The sequence below is a fragment of the Grus americana genome, chromosome 15 (assembly GCF_028858705.1).
Source record: "Grus americana isolate bGruAme1 chromosome 15, bGruAme1.mat, whole genome shotgun sequence".
Lineage (NCBI taxonomy): Eukaryota > Metazoa > Chordata > Aves > Gruiformes > Gruidae > Grus > Grus americana.
The window spans coordinates 8580793-8599835 of record NC_072866.1 but is presented as its reverse complement, the minus strand read 5'-3'; the positions used below and the strand labels follow the sequence as shown (position 1 = coordinate 8599835).

Here is a 19043-nt window from a genome sequence, read left to right as displayed (position 1 = left end):
TTGGGGAGTGCTGGGCTCCAGAGGGAGGGACACAGGGTGCAGTGGCAAAGCGGCAGTGTGCCCAGTGACCCAGTGCCACACAAGTGCTACCCGTGGTCCCTGCCTGTGCCTACGGACAGTCCCCAGGTCGGCCCCGCACACCAGGCCTGAAACCTGCATCTGCATCAGCACCATGAATAATTTAGTCCCGGGTGGAACGCCTCAACATAGCAGTTAAATCGTACAGAGAGCAGATACTCATGGAGCTACACACACGTACACACACAGATACACACGTACAGACACACATACACCCCTGCCGCCTCATGCCTGGACACACACACTCGGGTGCACACATGGAGATGTGCAAACCCAGCCACAGAGATGCACACAGGGAGATACCCGTGGAGCCACATCCAAACACCCCCACACGGAGAAACACCAACACAGCCACATCCAAACACACATATGCCAGGGTACACACCGATACACAAACACAGACACGCACCCAAACACAGACACACATGCACACCCGGCACGCACGTACACGCACACAGACACAGACACATGCAAATGTGTGCGGACACCAGCAGCTCCGGTGCACACACGCACGGTCCGTGCACACACGCTCCACACTCACTCATGCACACGCAGATGCCCCCAGCTCTGCCTTGGATGCCCGGCCGCAGCCCCCTACCCGTGCCCAGGCCAAACCCTCCGGCTGCACTGACCCGGCTCTCCGGGGGCTCGGGAGCTGCTCCGGGCGCAGGGCAAGGGCAGCCCGGCCGGTGCCCGCCCGTGCCGGGGGTTGCACCGGGACCGGCGGGGCGATTCTGTGCAGCGCCGAGCACCCGTGCAACGCCCGGGGATGCTCCGCCGCTGCCAGTCCCCCCCACCCCGCCGGGCTGGACATCCCCCCCCCCACCGCGGGGCGCCGCCGGGGGTCCCCGGCACGTCTACGGCCCCCGCCCGCCCGCGCCGCGCCGCACCGGGGAAGGGCCGGGGATGCTCCGGGGCCGGGCAGGGCAGCATCCCGGCCGGGCCCCAGGAGCAGCGGGCGGGATGCGGGCCCCGAGCCGCCGCGCCCGCTGCTGCGATGCCGGTCCCCCACACACACCCCGCGGCGCCCCTGGCCCGGCCCGGCCCCGCCGCCGCGGCACTCACTGGCTTTGCCGGGCTTGGGCCTCTGCAGCAGTTTCTGCACGGCCGCGACGTCCTCCGCCTTCACCGCCTGCACCAGCTCCTGGTCCTTGCCCATGGCTCCGCGGCGCCGGGGCTGCCGGCTGCGGGCTCACGGCCCGAGCATCCTCCGCGGCGCGGCGAGGGGCGGGCGGCTCGGCTCGGCTCGGCTCGGCTCGGCACGGCACGGCACGGCTCGGCGCGGGCCCCCCCGCCCAGCCCGCTCCGGAGGCGGGGGCGGCGGCGGCAGCGGCGGCGGCGGGCGCCCGGGGCGGGGCGGGGCGCGGCGGGGCGGGGGGGGCCGCACCGGGAGCGCGGGGGGCAGCGGGGGGTGGGGGGAGGTTCCGGGAGGAGGGGGCGCACCGGCAGCGCGCGGGGGGGAGGATGGGGGGGGGGGAGGATGAGGAGGAGGAGAGGGCGGGGGCTGCCCCGGTGCCTACGGGCGGGGCACGGGGGATCCCCCCTCCCCGGTGCGGGGGAAGGTGCCGGGGCCCGGGGGACGCCCCGGCGGGAGCCGCCGCCGCCGCGCAGCCGTGGCGTGTAACGAGCTGGCGGGTCTCAGCGGCCTCGGCAGCCGAAGGAGAGAGAGGGGAGCGAGGCTGCCCGGGGCCTCCTCTTCCACCGGGAAAACCCCGGGGGCGGCAGTGCCCCCCGGGAGAGAGAAGCCGGGGCTGCAGACTGGCTGGGGGCCGCAGACTCCCACCCGGGGCACCCCGTGCTCCCCAGCCCCGCTCCGGGGTGACTGTAATGGCCAGGCAGAGCGGCGGGACGGGGACATTGTCCCCATTGCAGTCACCGACCGTCATCCTGTAGTGGCTGATAATGGGAACCAGGCTGAAGCAGCTTTTCAATTTCTTTAAATAAAGCCCTTATTACTGCCTAATTTTCCACTTTTGTAGACACAATGGCCGGTGACATTGGACCTCTTCTGCTTTTTTATGGCTTAAATGACTGAGACATGAAAGGTGTGGAGGGTGCTGAGGATGCTGACGAACCAGTTGGGGAAATGAGGCCAGCAATAGACAAGGCGTTAATGTGCTAATGGTGCCCAGTCAGTGCAGAGTACAGCCATCACCCGCACAAAATCACCCCCAAATTTCTGCTCTCCCAGACGAGTTACTGTCTAAAAGCCTTACGGAGGTCCCAACTCCAGCAAACCAACATTGGGGCACGATGGTCCAGAAGGTTGGTACCCAGCTGGCCACTGCAACGCTGGTCACTGCAGGGCAGCAAAGCAAGCAGCTGCATGGGGACAGGGGGCTGCAGGGCACCGCTGGGTGCAGTGCATGGGGACAGGTGGCTGCGGACTCAGGTGAGTGCCTGTGGCGTAGGGAAAGATGGAGGGAACCAAGCAAACTCTAGACAAACGTGAACCAACCTCTTCCCCGATGCCCCCTGCCCACCCCATGCTGGCCCATGTCCCCAGAGCTGGAGCCCAAGGATGCCCTTCGCAGCCCTGACTCCCTCCGCAGCCCCCAGTTCCAGGCTGACCCCCACTCAGGGATGGCAGGGTTGGTCTCCTCTCCCCACCCCCACTTTCCAATCCAGGACATTTGGGTTGCCAGCGTGAAACGCCGTCTAATCTGCCCTCTAATCCTGCAGCCTGGCAGTGTGTGGCTGCATGGGGGGCCTGAGCCGCTGTGGGTCTGCCTGGGCTGGGGGCTGGGGCTCTGCACACGCCCAGGGGGCCCAGGCAGGTCGGGGGCTTCCTCACATCTGCCACCACTGATAACAAATGAAGGTCCTCAACAAAGGTCCCTTTGTGCCCCACAGCTCTCTCCTGCTGGGCTCCCGCACCCAGCGCCAGCACCCAGGGACCCAGCACAGACACGGGATGGGGCAGCCCCTGCCCCGATGGCCTCACCAGGCACTGGGACCTGTGTGACCGAGCCAGGACATAGGGCAACAGGGCTGTGTGGGGCTGTGTGGGGCGTGCAGTTGCCGTCCCTCCTCCCCTGGCTGAGCCAGGCTTTTGCAGAAGGAGCTCCAGACCGCCTCGCATTTCTGTGGCTCCCTTCGGGCTCTTGCCAAGTCGGGTTGGTCTTTGCAGAGCAGAAGAATGTGCAGTGAAATGTCCGTGTCGCTGCCGGCACACACCGAGCCGAAAATGACGCCCTGAACGAGGAGAGCTGTGGGCATGGGGGGGGTGGGGGCGCGGTGTTGCCTTTGCCTCCCCCTCCTGCTGCAGGGATGGGCACCGTGGAGGAGCAGGCACTTGGAAACTCTTGCTTGCAGGAGCCCCAGGCACTACCAGCAGTGGGAGGGCTCACCCCACACAGGGGTCCCCCCGCATTCCCCCACCATGACTGCCTTTCCGATGGCCGCAGGCAAGGAGCGTGGCGGAGGCCCCTGCCCAGGCATGGGAGGCAGGATGGGCCTGGGAGCGTGCAAGGCCCCAGGCGCTGGATTAAAGGGGAGGAAGGAAGAGATGAAAGCAGAGTTTGGAGAACGGCTCGGCTCAGCGCAGGAAACAAGCGTTGCGCTCGCCTCCCTCCCAGGGACCAGGCGCTCGTGATCGCAGCCACTTATGAAAGCAGCTACGGGATTGGGGAGGGGTGCTGGTGGGAGCCTGGCAGGGCCCCCCACGCATCCCCCTCAGGCACTGCCCCCTCCTGGGTGCCAGCCCTCGCCCGGTGGCATGCAGCACCCAGCACACGCACCGGGCTGGATCCCATCCTGTGAGGAGGGCACAGCCACCCTCGAGGCCAGCACGAGGCACATGGGCGTCCCCGTGGGTCTGGCAGCACCGTGGGGCATGAGCTGCCCTCTCCCTGCCCTCCATCACGGCTCTGCCCCGTGGCTGCCAAACCCTCCAGCTCCAGCAGAGCAGGAGCAATGGGAACCATCTGCAGGACAGACCCCAGCCCTCCATGCCAGCCCCAGCTCCCCCTCGCCTGCACAGGGGGGCAGAGCCGTGGCCCCCTCCAGCACTCAGCAGCATCTACAAAAATACTTTATTGTGGAAGTGGGATGCGCAGGAGCTCTCTGTACAGTACAAACCAACGGCAGCAACGCAGTCACCAGCACACAGACACACGACAGTGGCACCTGAAGCCTACCCTAGGGGGGCAGCGGGAGCTGGGGGGGGGCTGTGGCCCCTACGTCGCCTTGGGCCTGGCGTTGAGGCGGATGATGGCCCGGTAGTCCCGCACCAGGTCCCGCAGCTGGTCCAGGTAGGGGTTGATGTTCTCCTCCATCCACTCCTCCACCGTGTCAGGGAAGTAGACCCTCTCCAGGTGTGCACGCAGGTCACGGACAAAGCTCTCCCAGTCCTCATGGAGCCTAGCGGGGGGAGATTGAGGAGGTCCAGCTCCCTCCTGCAAGGAACCCCTGAGCGAAGCCTGGGACCCCTCCCAGCCCTGTGCAGGCACCCAGAGGGGTTCCTGGGCCCCAGCACCACATACTTCAGCACCTTGCTGCCAAAGCTCTCCATGTTGCGGGGATTGCCGAACTGGCGCTTCCGGTGATAGGGGCTGAACCAGCCCTTGATGGCACTGGGAAGGCACGAGGGGAGTGGGGGGCGTGAGGGCCACCCCAGGTTGGGGAGCTGCATGCCAGGCAGGTCCCCTCCCCTGCACAAACTTTTGTGCTCTGGCCCCATGGCCAGAGCCAGCCGACCCCGCTGCCTCCCACCACCCATTACCTCTCTTCCTCCAGGGCTTTAAGGATGCTCTCCTTCAGGTGGCCGTTAACCTGCTCAACCATGTGATAGATCTCTGCGCCAGGGAACGCTCCCCTGCCCTCGCTGGGGAAAGGGAGGAGGAGGTGAGAGCCCACCACGTGGAGTGCACCGGCTGTGTCACACCTCCGGGCTGGGTGAGCCCCAGCACCCTGCACAGCTGGAGAGCACCTGCCCTCACCCCAGGTGGGTCTGGGACCCAGGCATTTGGGTAACCAACCCCCTATCCCCTCCAGTGCACCCCTTCTGATGTGACCGGAGTGGCAGTGCCAAGGCCGCCCCCCGCCATGGCTGTGCCACGCACCACGTGCTCTGCTCCAGCTGCATGCTCTGGAATCCCAGCGTGTCCAGGACCTTCCTTTTCGTCTCTTCCGTGAAGCCCCCTGGGGAGGTTGAGGAGAGGGGCAGAGGGTCCCAGGCCACCCCACCGTCAGGTACTCGCCTCTGGCTTCACTGCACCCCTGAACTGGGGGAGCTGAAGCTCTCCTTCCCCTTCCTCCCACCCCCCTCCCAATATCCTTCCCTGCCTGCAGGACAGGGTCTCGCAGGCAATGGCTGCCCGTGGGGTGGGGAGACGGAGGACAAGCCTGTCTGCGATGACTGGTCCGGTGCCGGCAGCAGGGGGGTGGCTCACCGTTCACCAGGGTCTGCAGGCAGATGGCCAGGGAAGGGATGCCGACGGGCAGCAGCTCGCAGAGCACCGAGTAGTGATCGTACCTGTGGAGCAGGGCCAGCCACGCCATTGCCTCCCGCACCACCACCGGCGGGGCTGCCTGGGCGCTGGGGAGGGTGGGGGTCCCGCTGCCCCTCACCTCTGCCAGCCAGTGAGGACGATGCCCTGGAAGCGCAGTGGGGCCAGCCGCGGCAGGGACTGCATCACCTTCAGCCAGCTCAGGTGGTTTTTCAGGTGGTAGCTCAGGGGGGTCCAGGTCTGTGCTGGTCCTGTGGTGCCCTTGAAGGCGCTGGCGAACCACACTGCCTCGAAGCCGCTCTCCACATACTTGGTGAGGAATGGCCCTAGGGTGGGACAGGCACAATCCACCAGTGCCACTGTCCCCAGGGGCCTAGGGGGGGACTTGGTGGGAGGTGTCCCCCCCGCCAGCCACAAGAGCCCGGCACGCTGCCTTACCAATCTGCTCAGCCTCGAAGTCGGGCGCATAGAACCACACCACAGGTGAGACGTGCTTTGCTATCCCGGACTCTGTGGGGGGAAACAGGGATGGGGACATGGGCACTGTTGCCAGCAGCAGGAGGATGCCTGGGGCTGCTCATGCTCCCCTGAGCCCCATGTCCCCACAGGGCCAGGCACGAGGTCCTGCTGGGCACTGGACATGGTGCCTGCCAGGGCAGCCACATGGACGGGCGCTGCCGAGACCCCCGGCTCGGGTGCCACTGCTGCTGCCCCCATCGTCTCACCCTGCAGGGCTCCCACGCTGATCTTCCTCAGCATGTCATCCCACATGAGCACCCGCAGCCCCCAGAACTGCGTGGTGATGAAGCTCAGCACCTCCTTGATGTGCTTCAGGTACATGGTCCCCATGTCACCCTTGTTACGGCTCATCCAGTTCTTGGAGTCCATCCCCTCCCCGAGATGGAAGACCTGGATTTGGGGAGGAAGGGGGATGCTCAGCACCCCTGGGAGCATGTCTGGCACCCAGGACAAGGGCTGGGGTTCCTGCATGGCCCAATGCCCACCTCATCTGCACCGATGTGGATCCAAGTGGAACGCCTGTGCTTCTCGATCACCTGCGACAAGATGCTCTTGAGCAGGGCCAGGGTGTCGGGGACATGGGGGTTGAAGCTGTTGGGGAAACGCTCAACCTCCCGCAGGTGCTGGTACTTCTTGTGCTTGAGGATGAACTGCACGGGAGGAGCCATCAGGGGGGTTTCCAGGCCATGGGCCAAAGGGATGCAGGATGAGGAGCAGGACAGGGACGCCCTACCTCCACGTGCCCAAAGGTCTGCACCAGGGGAACCACCTCCAGCTTGTGGAGATCTGCCAGCTGCTGGATCCGCTCGATGTCCTTCTCGCTGGGAGGGCAGGGACAGGCTCACCGGGGGATGGCGGAGCAGAGGGCAGAGCACGAGGGCACTCCCTCTGGCACCCTGCCTACGTGGCCCCAGCCGCCCCACGCCTGTGTGGACTTTACTATGGGGACACAAATATTGACCCAGCGGGGCAGAAAGCCAGTCTGCCACTGGCACAGCCCGGCACTCTGACCACAGTTATCACAGCCATGGGTGCAGGCAGGTCACACCCAGCCCCCATCACACCAGGACCTGCCAGGACCGCACCGAGTCGGCAGCCCCCGGCCAGCTCAGCACACAGCCCCGGCTCACCTGTAAGCATATGGGGACTTGAGGATTTCCAGCTCCCCCTTGAAGGGGAACATGTCCTCGTACTCGATGAGGATGCCGTTGGCTCCCAGCTGGGACAGGAGGGGGAACACCTGCGGAGCAGGCAGGGTCAGCTCAGCTGGCGGGGAAGGCACAGTCCCCAAGGAGGGGGAGCAGGCTGGCAGGTCAAGCCTTGCACTGCCTCTGCCTCCTTGGTGCATCCCTCCCTGGCACCTCCCGTCGGTCCCCAGGCATCCTCACCTGCTCCAGGTAGGAGACCCTGGGCGCAGCTCCCTTCAGGTCCAGGTGGACCAGCCTCATCTCGGTGGCACTGATGTCTCTGGGGACCTGCTGCTCCGGCTCTTGCCTTGGGGCTGTTATCTTTGCCACAGGGAGCTCCAGAGCCTGGCTCTGGGGGCCTGTGTCCTGGCCAGTGTCACCCGTGTCCCCCCAGAACCCACTGTCCTTGCTGACGTGCTTGTGCAGCTCCAGGGTAAAGCTGCAGGGAGCAGAGCAGGGCTGGGGGTGCCACAGGGTACAGGGGCACCAGCTGCCCCCCCAGCCCCAGCCCCTCACGCAGGCATGACCCAAGGGCTCCCTGCAGACCCCAACCCCGCTGGGGCCCCCACCCACACCTGGGGTCCTGCTGTCACCTCACCTGTCACGGAAGAGGAACTTGATGCCGGCCAAGGCCACGAGGAGCAGCACGATGAGGCGCAGCAGGTTCAGCCTGTGGCTCCGCTGGAAGGCCATCTCTGCGGGGCACACACAGGGGTCCAGCCGCATGGCAGTACCCCAAGGGACCCTGAGCTTGGGTGACCCCGCGCAGCCCCACGTACCATGCCCTGCTCCCCTGACCAGGGCAGCACAAGACCCAGAGAAAGGGGACATGGGGAAGACCCCTCCTGCCACCCTGGTCCCCATCGGGACATGCCCAAAGACATCCCATGTCCCTCTTACCTCATGTGCCCCAGCACAGGGGCCAGTGGCTGGACCTGCCTTTGCCTCTGCCTGCAAGGGCACAGCCTCCTTGGGCTCCGCCAGCACCGGAGCAAATAAGGCGGTGGCTGCAGGGCAGGTCCCCACAGGGGGATCCCCTAGAGCCACCGTGTCACCTCCAAGACAATGGCCGTGTCACGGGGTGGCTGGGTGGGGTGGCATCATGGGGCGGGCATGGTGCAGCTGGGGCTCAGCCAGGCACAGGAGGCAACACCCCTGCGGACAGAGGAGAGATGATCCGGGATCGCCTGGGCACTTGCCAGCACTGGGCTGCTCCGAGGACTGGCATCGGGACAGCCATGGGCACTGCCGGAGGGCGGCAGCCTGGACCACCCCAGCACCCGCAGGCACGGGCACACACTCACTGTGTGCAGCCCGCAGCATCTGCCCGGGGAGGCGAGTCCCACCCGGCACTGCTGAAGGGAAGGGGCACGACCTGCTTCGCCTGCCAGAAAACAACCTTGGAGCGGGGCAGGAGTCCAGCGGATTCCAGCCACCTGGGATCCAAGCCTGGTGAGAGGACCTGCCACTTTCCCTACAGGGGAGAGAGGGACAAGGGCTGCTGCTGCTGGGGGCTGCGAGATGCTGCACCATGCCGTGCAGGGGGAGGCTGGGCTGGTTAAATTGACGTTTGATCCCTTGCGGGACATGTAGGACAGGCTGCATGGGGTGCAGGGAAGAGCTCATGTCAGAGTTGTCACAATTAAGGCTTGTAAAATTCATTTGAAGTCTTTTTTTCCTAAACCAATTTTGAGAACTACTGAGATGGGGATCTACCAATTCAGATGAAAGTGAGCTCAAACCAAAGGCAGTCTCTGCAGGGCAGGAGGCGGCAGGCGCCTCTTCCCTGGTCCCCCCCACAGTCACAGCTTGGGGGATTGCAGAGAGATTTCTACCCGCTGGCATGTGACCAGACCTGACACAGAGACCCGCAGCAGCATCCTGTACGGCACCGTGGCTGCAGCGAGAGATGCTCAGCCAGGCCAGACCCCAGTGAGCACAGCACCAGGGGTGCTGTGCGACTGGGGGCACCACTCCCGTGAGCCCCGGGGAGCCACCAGCCTCTGCAGCTCCAACACAACCCCCTGGGAAAGCACCGCAGGGGAAAAACACCAAGCACACCCCACATCCCCTGCTCCTGCAGCCCCCTCAGGACTCCTCCTTGCCTGCAGCACTGCTCCCAGGTGACAAGGGACCAGTGGTGACACCTGCTCCTGCCCCAGGAGCCCATAGCCACCCTGCTGTGGGTAGCAGTCTCCCACAGCCCCAGGGGCACAACAGGCGCCAGGCAGCACGAGTTGTCCTGGAAGCTGCATATGAGAAGCGCTAGTGTTATTTCTGCCCTTTTTTCCCCTTTTTTGCCAACTCTGGCACGTGCGGTGAGGCAGGGATGGGGCAGCGCATCAACACCCCTGGCACTCCAGCCTGGCAGCCACTGTGAGCACCATGGCAGCTGCCACCACCCCTTTCGATGAGTTGCCACCCAAACATGCCGGAGTTCAGGGTTAAATTCAGTGGTGCCAGATTTGGGAACTGAAAAGCAGATTTTGGCGGCTGCAGGCGCACAAGCGGCTCAGCTGATCGCAAGGGTTTTGTTTGCGTTGCCAGAGCAGTGGCAACAGGGGAGAGCCGTGCTGAGCCGCTCCGCACCTCCGGCTCTGAATTAGCCCTTTTTCTAGACATAGCCCTAATCCCTCCCGACATGCTCCTCCTGCATGCTGCCATGGGGCACAGGGTGGGTGCAGTGGCTGGGACCCCCAACATGTCCTGCAGAGCCAGCATGGGATGTGCTGTCCCCCAGAGCACGAGGCCCCAGCAAGGGCACAATGTGGGGCAGGGCAGCACTGTGCGGGAGGGAGCTGGAGCGTCCCTGCTCCATCCCCATTGCCCAGTACCCGCAGGTACCTGGTTTGCTGGTGCTCATGCACAGGAGGCAGGGCACGATCCTGTTTTGGGGGCAGGTCATGCCCATGCTGTCCCTTGCGCTCATGTCCCTGTGTGAAAAACATGCCTCGTGCTCAGCACCGCACCTCCCGTGCTTCAGGGGACAAACACAGCACCCACTCCCTGTCCTGCCTGTCCCTGCTCCATTTCCATCCTTCCCGGCCCCGGATGCTCCTGGCAGCGCTGGCACAGCCCGACAGGGATGTGCCAGGCTGGGGACAGCTGCCAACCCGGCGCTCACCTCCGCCGGGTGCACGGGAAGGTGCAGGGGGGACACGGGAGTGGGGGGACACACTCAGTGGTCCCCCGGCACAGGGCAGGCGGGCACCCAGGAAGGCCATAAATATGCAAAGTGCTAATCGCGCTGTCATGGGAACACAGCGCCTGATTGGAACAGGGATAAATATTTAGACAGACGCTGTCAGCTCGCCAAGATTTGGCGTTTTTAATATATGTTATCTTATTTAAATAGAGAAGAGGTTTCCGGGGTTAGAACCTCCCTGGCACAGCCCAAGCGAGGACCGGCGGGCTGGGCGCACGCCGGCGGTGGGGTGCAGCACCCAGGGGTGACGGGGCTGTGGCAGATGCACCCACCCCGGCAAAGCCCGCGAAAACCAAACAAAGACCCGGCAAAACCTTCCCGCCACGGTTTGAGCCGTGCCCGCACGGCAGCGGTCATCTCGGCTGACAGGTGACGAAGCTGAAGTCTTCGGCCAATGGGAGGGCTACCGCGCCGCGTATCACCACGGCTCGGGCCGGAGGTGGTATAAATGGGGCCACGCGAGACAACCGTTTTGGGTCGGTTTCCCTCAAAGCAGCGGGTCCGCGGTCGGGGCTGTCCCCGTGGGCTGGGGACGCCACCTACGGTCCGTCTTCTGCAGAGATCGAGGGACCTCATCGTACGAGGGTGAGTGGGTACGCGCGGTATCGACCGTAAACCTTAGGAGCTCTTAAGTCAGCGGTGTAGTACGAGCATCCCGACCGGCATCCTGAGCCCGTGGGTTGTTACTGTCTGTTGGAGCCTCAGAGCGGTTTCGGTTAGAGTAAAACTCAGTTTGGTTTTGTTCCCGCCTTGTAAAAATAAATCCCGGGTTTAGTTTGTTAGTCGGCCCGGCCTGGTTCGTGAGGGTCCGTGACATTTTAAACTGGCGCGGTCGCAGCGTGGCCGTGCAGGGGTCGTTACGGAAGCACGGCTGTAATGCTTCGCCCCCCCCCCCCGGTTCACGCTGGGCACAGACGTGCGGGGGGAGCGCTCGGGAAAACCTGGAGACACGGAAACGGAGTGTTCGTGGAGTCGGGGGGGGGGGGGGGACAGGATACCGCTGAGCGATGACGAAACGAGAGGGTTTTGGGGACCGGGAGTGTTTCTGAGGGACGGACCGCAGGGCAACCAGCCATAACATCCCGAGTGGCTTACTGGTCTGGGGGTGCGGACCCCAAAAAGCGGGGGGAACCTGCTACCATTAAAATAAAGGGATGGTCGGAGCTAGCGGAAGGGGGGCAAAATCCTGCTTGTATTCGGGCTACGTACGAGAGGGCTGCAAGAGATACCGGTGGCTGCACGGGCGGGCCCTGGCCACCTCCGCCCTCTGCCAGGGGGCTGCCGGCCGCTGCACAGCAGGAAGGGCTCGGCGCCATCGAGCGCAACCCGCCGGACCCTCCGCAGCCCCGGCGCGCGCGTTTTGCCTTGGGCGGAGACGCCAAACAAGATAGTTACGGGCGCGAGATGGGACGGACCGAGCCGGGACCCGGAGGGTCCCACAAATATTGGGCAAATCCCACCCGACCGCGCTGCCCACCGGGAACCGGAGCCTTTCCGGGCGGGTCGGGCTTAGGAGTCAGAAAGAAATAGCCTTTGGCGAAAGGCATTAGCACTAGGAGCACTCCGAACAATGCCGCATGGGCGATCCAGGGCTCAGGACCGGAATCTGGTGGAATCGCTGGAGGGGAAAACCCAGGAACAAAAGGAGGCGCCGGCTGCCCCTCGGGAAGGGAAACGGAGCCGTTTCTGTAGGAGCTGCAAGGGTTAAACGTGTTGTTCACGTTAGTTGTTAGGAGGTTTTTTTAAAAACTAGAAGCCGCGGTTTGGGGTTCGGGCCGCCCACTCCGCACGGTGGATTCGTGCCAATGCCAGGGAACCTTCCTTCCACAGTCCTCTGCGGCCCAGGCGGCTAAGGTGAGAACTTTTAATTGATACAGGAGCCCAAATTAGCGTTTTAAATAAGCAGTAGTCTGAGAAATTGGTAATTAAACCCTCAAGAAAAGCTATAAACACAATAGGGGTAACAGGTACAGCAGAAAAATGTCCTTTAGCTGGGATTCAGCTGTGGCTACCTGGGGAGAAAAGGATGGCGGCTGCGGAGGCGGCGCTCGGCCCTCATGAGGGAAGTACATTGGGATGTGATGTACTAGCGGGCAGGCGATGGTGCCTACCTAATGGCAAGATACGAAGTTTTGGAAGTCGATGGGCAAAAGCCGCCCATGTTAGGACCCCGCAGCTTGCACCCGCGCTACCGCAATGTAAGCTAACCAGATCCGGTTTTGTTAGGCCAACCTTACAAACCTTTCCCAGTCAGAGAGGCACCCAAACTATCCGCAAACTCGGATACACAAGGAGTGTGGTTCACTGATGCATCTGCCCGCTGATCAGGATCAAAGTGGCAATATAAAGCAGCAGCACTGGAAATTGGTACCGGGAAAACGGTTACCGAGGAGGGAGAGGGTAGCGCACAGGTGGGAGACTTGCGTGGTCTCCTGCTGGCAGCGGAGGATGGTGCCACCACCATTTATACCAATTCTTATGGAACCTCTAAGGGTGCCACAGAGTGGATATGCCAATGGGAATCCAGTCAGTGGGCAGTGGGCTCTACAGAGGTCTGGAGAACCAGAGACTGGCCATGATTGTTAGAAATAGGCAGATCATGACCCCTAAAGATGAGATGGATGAAAGGCTGCGCAGGGAATGAAACCCCTACTGCAAAATGGAACCAACAGGTAGATCATTTAGCACAAATCAGGGTAGTTGATAGCAAAAAGGAAGATTGGGGATGGTCAGCTGAATGACTACACATTAAGCGAGGCCATTCAGGGAAGACAGATCTCTGTTACGAATGTTGGTCTTGGATGGCCAGCGCCTATGAAAATATGTGAAGCAATTCTTACAGCTTGTCCACAATACCGAATAAAGCTCAAGGCCAACCATCCAAATCAAGCCCCTGCCCAGCATATCAAACACGGCAAAGCTCTTTGGAGCACCTGGCAAATGGATTATGTCGGGCCCTTGACACCATCCCGTGGGAAGAGGTATGCTTTGATAGCAGTAGAGGTGGTCTCAGGACTGACCATGGCCACAGCTGTTGGCACAGCCACGAGAGATCAGTCGGTTCAAGTGCTACGAGGATGGTTTGGTATTCTGCCCATTCCTGAATGTATTCAGAGCGACACCGGGTCGCATTTCACAGCCACAGTGGTACAAGACTGGGTGCAGAGAGAAAGTATCAAGTGGGCGTTTCACACACCATGTTATCCCCAGGCTAATGGTATTGTTGAGCAAACAAATGCAAATGGATTGGTCAAGTGATTTGCTAAAATCCATGAATCTGGGTGGCATCTGTGACTGTCCAACGCCATCTATCAATTAAACAATAGATGGAGCAGAGACGTTTGAAGATGAAAGCTTTTTGTGCTTCTGCCACAACTTTGGTACCAAAGGCAGATGTAGAACCAGGGGAATACCCTACTGGCTTTCGTATGGGCCAGCCTGTGCTGGTTAAAACGCCTCAGATTGGGACAGTGACAATGGTACTAACAACCCCAAAGAGCCTTTATGCTTGGGAAGCAAAAGATAGCTCTGGAAAACTCCATCGAATCGGTACTGGATGGATAGTACCCACCTTTTAACCTAACATCTGCCGGTTAAATGACAACCGAGCACCTCTTCTTTTGTGTCCACAGGTACTCCGAATGCCGGGAGATTGCACCTGGGATCAAGGACTCCCCTATACCAATCTAGAGTGCCGCAAAGGACTGCTGATTTTTATTTGTTGAGTATTTCTATTTCTGATCCTCATACTTATCTCTGGAAACCAAAGTTTTAACATGGTCACAACTAACAAAACTGTGATATTGTTTGGGGCCATAGTTGAAATAACTTGTGTGTATTTATGAAGATGTTGATTTGGAATGTATTCCAGGCTTAATTGTATTTATCATTATTGTTGTTCTGTTTGTACTATTGATTGTTAAGTGGCAACTGAAGTTTTGATCAATATGAGCCTATTATTATGTGTGAATAGTTTTAGGAAGATATGTATAAGTTTAATATGTATGTATGTGTTAGGTATAGTAATTGTGTGTGTGATCGATAGAGATTATGATCCAAGAAGTAAGAGAACCTCAGAAATGTTGCAGGAAAACACAATTTTTAAGCTATTACAAGGATTTTTTAGGATGATTAATTGGTCCCAGGGTACTACTTGCTTAATGATGCCAACAACTCCCATGGAGGGACTCCCTTTTATGGTGATTCCCCTTGACCTAAGCGGAGCACTATCTGATCTATGGAAAAGGAATGACACATTAATACAAGACTTAACATGGATGAGTGTAGAAAATACTACTTCTTTAAACTATACATATCCTTTGGGCCTTAACGTTAGCAACATATGGGGTACCAATTGCACCATGCAGTATTGGCCACAGGATCCCCAGCTATACCCGCGCGGATCAGTTGACAGTGCACCTGCAAACATCACGTGCACTGAGGTACCTTGGCTTAACCAGCCTCCTCGACCGTTCTGGGGTTTGCCCGTTACGTTCAAATATAGTGTCCCAATAAACGCCAAATGGTGTATTGAGTTTCCCTCTGAGTATGGATCTGAATGTGGCCCACAATCTAATAACTTATCTTGCATATGGACCACCTCTGATCATCAAAAACATTTTAAACAGTGGGTGAGGAGACCCCAATATACCACCCCGTTGGGACCAGTCAGGCTATGGAATTGTACCAACAAGATAAATTGCTCCAATATTGACGATTATCTGTGGGTATGGTTTGCCTCAGACCTCTATCATGCCTTAAGAAGTATATGTCTGTGCCATAATTATAGTGCTCCGATCCCTGGGCCAGCACCAGATTGTAAAAAGGAGGTGACTCCTGGGAACATTACCATCTGGTCAGTCGATAATGCCAGTAAATGTAGAATCCCTACGAGACACTATAGGAACGGACACTCCACACGTAGCGAAGTAGAAAACAGTACATGTACCACTATAATGTTACCTGCACCACCTGAAACCGTATGGGTATGTTCTAACGGACAGATAACGGATTACATTCAACCCTATTGGGATGGGTTGGAATGCACTTTAGGAATTCCAAGTTTATGTCCCATAATAGCTTTTAATTATATTCAGTTATTAGTGAAACCAAGAAGGTACAGAACAAAGAGAAGCGTATTGCCCCCTGTGCCATGGCCAAGTTATTATACACCAGGAATGAAGATAAATTTAGGAATGCGAGCGTTTTGGGGTTTTTGGACAGCAATAGTTGAAAATCGATTATATATAGAAAATCTAACATGGCAAGTGGAGACTCTAGCCAACTGGACATGGACAACCATTGGGGCTAGCAACACCCAGCTACAAGCAACCTCACAGATGACCTTACAAAATCAATTAGCGTTGGATACACTATTACTAAAAGAGAACAGGGTTTGTGGGTGGCTGAACACCACCTATCCTGACAAAACCTGTTGTGTGTCAGTTCCAAATGTGTCCACTACCTTGTATCAAGCTATGAATGAAATGCAAAAAATTGTGGACCAGACCCACGAGCTCCGCGAGAAGATGAAACTGAGAGACTGGCAATAGACTGGGTGGATTTCAAAGGTTTTCAGTTGGCTTGGATTAGGAATTAGTGGGTGGATTCAGAATCTAATCCAGTATGCATTAATGTTTACCATAATGATTGTTATTGTTAGTATTGGGCTGTCATGTGTGAAATCTACAATAACTAGAACCATAACTACACCTGTTAGGATGCTTCAGGTCTGGGATCCTGAATACATCCCTTTAATACCATCCCCTATTGAAAATTACCAACCAACAAGGGAGGACAAAAGCACGGGGGAGAAAGATAAGTCCCTCAACCTGCCTAAATCCAAATTATACAATGTTCCTCTTGGCAAGTTGTAAATAAAGTCACGGGGTGGATAATGTGGAGAACCAGGCTTGTTGATGCCCAATACAGAGTCACTGTGATTTAGCAGAGAGTAGTGGGGTCCGACTCGAGCGAGAGCACCAATGGAGCAACGCGTGTGCCTCGCACCAACAAGCACCAGACCAGAACTCAGGCAAGAGTTGAGCAACTTGCTTATCTTGCAAAGAACCGGACAGGCGCAACAGCTTGTGGTCTAACACTTGAATTAACTGAGTGACGCCTAGGGTGAGGTGCAGCCAGATGGGTCTCGCAGCCAGATGTTGCTTCAGTAAAACCAGAAAAGGCCACCGCGCCTCTGTACCGAACGCCTGTTCCCCCCCTCGCTACTCCACCCTTGATCAACAACACAACAAGCCTTGTTGAGAGCCAGTCGCACATGGTAACTGACTTAGTCCCACCCCACCAAAAGTATAAATCTGGCGTTTACAAGCCTCCATTTTGAGGACGAGAACACCAACTGCCGGAATTGGTTGAAGGGCCTGGACCTCCCCCCTCCACAAGCAGGGTCGCCTCTTTGGTAATACTTGCACCTCCAACTACATCAGATGTTACCCGGGAAAGTGTCGTTAAGTGCTGAACTATTAACTCAAGCTCGATTTTTGTAGTAAGCATATTTATCAATGGCAATTCCAAATTTGTTGTATCTGTCGCCTTAATAAATCATCTGTCTTTTCAACTTTGCGAAACTGTCTCAGTGAAAGTCCTTGAGGGCTCTGACAGGCAGACGCTAACTCTGATAAGACACTACACATGTAATCCTTTAGACATAAACCGTTGGCCACGTCTGGGACTACGACTGGATCCAGCTGCCCTAGACTCCTCTCTGAGGAGCAGTTTAGAAAGCAAGGAGGGGTTCCTTTCTGAACCTCCTGACTCAACGGGAGGGCCTCCCTCAGCCACATACTGTTACGCGACAGGGGGGCAGCCATGACTCTGCCCCTGTGCCAGCGGGAGATCCCTTCACAGCGAGGCCTCAGCTGATGGATGCTGCTGCTCCAACCCGGCATCTCGCTGCCAGCACCCACTGTATTTATTAACATGACATCTTCCACTGCCAGCCCTTTGGGGATGGTGCTGGCACGGTCCCCGGGAGGCTGGGAAGAGCCCGCGGCTCCTCGCAACCAGCCAGCCTGGCTCAACACTCTCAGCAGCCACTGTTCAAGGAGGGGGTCGGGCCCTTGCCCCCCTCCCCTGCCTCCATGCATCTCATGTGGGTTTGGCTCCCCAAAACCAGCCCAGCTCCCTGCTTACCCTCCCGAGCCTGGAGGAGAGGAGAATGGAAGCAAACACAAACCCAAGCTTGGAGAGAGTGTGGCCATGGGGAGGACAGAGCTGAGTGCCCCCGGCTGCCCCTGGGGTGGTGGGTGCCCACTGCAGCCCACAGGCCAGTAGCCGGGGTTTTGGGTGCCGCTGCAGGGTTTGGATGCCGCCTGACTGCCCACCTTCCCACTCCAGCATTCCCGAGCCGTTGCCATGCCAAACTCTCGTTCCTGTCAGTGCGCATGATGGTGCAGCTGTGAGGAGAGCGATGCTGCTCTATGCACACTCATGCACGTTCACACACATGTGCACACACTCATATGCTTCCAGACCCTTCCTGGGTCAGCCCGGCCGAGGCCGTCCCTCGCACCCAGCCTGGGTCTTTGCCACGGGATGAGCTGCCCTTCACCAAGGGCCCTTCACGGTGCTGCAGCCCACTGCCAGGGGCTCCTGCGTGGGGAGGCTGCGGACCCCACCACGCAGAGCTACAGCTCTCACGGCAGCAGGAGGGGGCCGCTACCCCGGCTCCCAGGCAGAGACGGCTCCTTGTCCGCCCCCTTCCCCCCCCGGGACGCTGGGGCACACACGGGGCAGCCTCTGGGCACGGAGGGGCCTTTCCACCCCCCACCCAGCTCACTGCACTGCCGGGGCACCACCTGCGAGCCTGGGGCACCCCACGTCCCCCCACGCCCCAAGGTACCTCTCAGGCATCCCCACACCCCACCGGCACCCTGCAAGCCCTGCTGGGCATCCCTCCATCCCCGGTCCCCACTGCGGCCCCGGGCATCCCCGCATCCCCCCGGGCATCCCTGCATCCCCGATTCCCCCTGCGGCCCCGAGCATCCCCGGCTCCCCCGGCCCTTACCGGCAGATGCGGGGCCACCGCGGGCACCGCCGGGAGCGGGCGCGGGCGCGGACACGGACCGCCGCCGCTGCCGCCGCTCTTAAAGGGCCCGGGCGGCGCTGGTGCCGCGGGCACTGCGGCGGTGCGATGCGGGGCCGGGGGCGAGCGGCAAGTGAGGAGGGATTCTCCGGCTCCCGCCACGCACCGTGCACACCGGGGCGGCACCGGCAGGGCGGGGACCGTGCCCCACGCCCCGGTGCGACACCTGCACGGCGGGGGACACCGGCACAACGCGGAGTCACCGCCCTCCCGACCCCGGGGCGGCACCGGCTCAAAGGGTGGCACCGGGACCGCTCCGCAGTGCCCCAGTGGGCTTGGCCGTGCCCGGTGTGTGCCCGGTGTGTGCCCGGTGTGCCCGGCCCCCAGCCCCCGGCCCCCGCCCCGCGGTGCTCGGCGCTGCACAGCCACGCTCGGCGCTGCGCCCCCTGGCGGCGCCGCTGGGAACCGGCTCCCATCGTGTCCCCCCCCGTGCCCCGTGGTCTCGCTTCATCCCCCCCACGCCCTGCACGTAGTATCGCCCGCCGCCGCACTCTTGCGCA

General features: G+C 60.1%; 2 protein-coding genes across 8 annotated transcripts in view; both read right to left on the bottom strand.

The window, feature by feature from the left end:
- The window catches only part of CASKIN1 (CASK interacting protein 1), a 33474-nt gene extending 32126 nt beyond the window's left edge, over positions 1 to 1348 (bottom strand). For 2 of the 3 annotated variants that reach the window (XM_054843655.1, XM_054843656.1), the window contains exon 1: positions 1144 to 1348. In XM_054843655.1, the coding sequence (XP_054699630.1) occupies positions 1144 to 1237 (94 nt within the window). In that variant the 5' untranslated portion in view covers positions 1238 to 1348. Of the gene's footprint in view, positions 1 to 710; positions 747 to 1143 lie in introns of those variants that run through there. The other variant, XM_054843657.1, reaches the window with a different exon arrangement.
- A 2752-nt stretch (positions 1349 to 4100) lies between these two features.
- Positions 4101 to 18858, bottom strand: LOC129213439 (hexosaminidase D-like). 5 transcript variants are annotated; one of them, XM_054843473.1, is made up of 15 exons: positions 18466 to 18858; positions 8135 to 8389; positions 7833 to 7929; positions 7436 to 7673; positions 7178 to 7287; positions 6781 to 6868; positions 6533 to 6697; positions 6254 to 6437; positions 5967 to 6038; positions 5650 to 5854; positions 5472 to 5554; positions 5142 to 5220; positions 4802 to 4903; positions 4563 to 4652; positions 4101 to 4440 (listed from the first exon to the last, which is right to left on the bottom strand). In XM_054843473.1, the coding sequence occupies exons 3-15, from the start codon at positions 7925 to 7927 to the stop codon at positions 4257 to 4259; spliced, it is 1695 nt and encodes a 564-aa protein (XP_054699448.1). In that variant the 5' UTR covers positions 7928 to 7929; positions 8135 to 8389; positions 18466 to 18858; the 3' UTR covers positions 4101 to 4256. The 5 variants fall into 5 exon arrangements, with proteins under 5 accessions (XP_054699448.1, XP_054699451.1, XP_054699450.1 ...); XM_054843477.1 differs by having other exon boundaries at positions 4300 to 4440; positions 4571 to 4652; XM_054843476.1 differs by lacking the exon at positions 4563 to 4652.
- Positions 18859 to 19043: the final 185 nt, after the last annotated feature.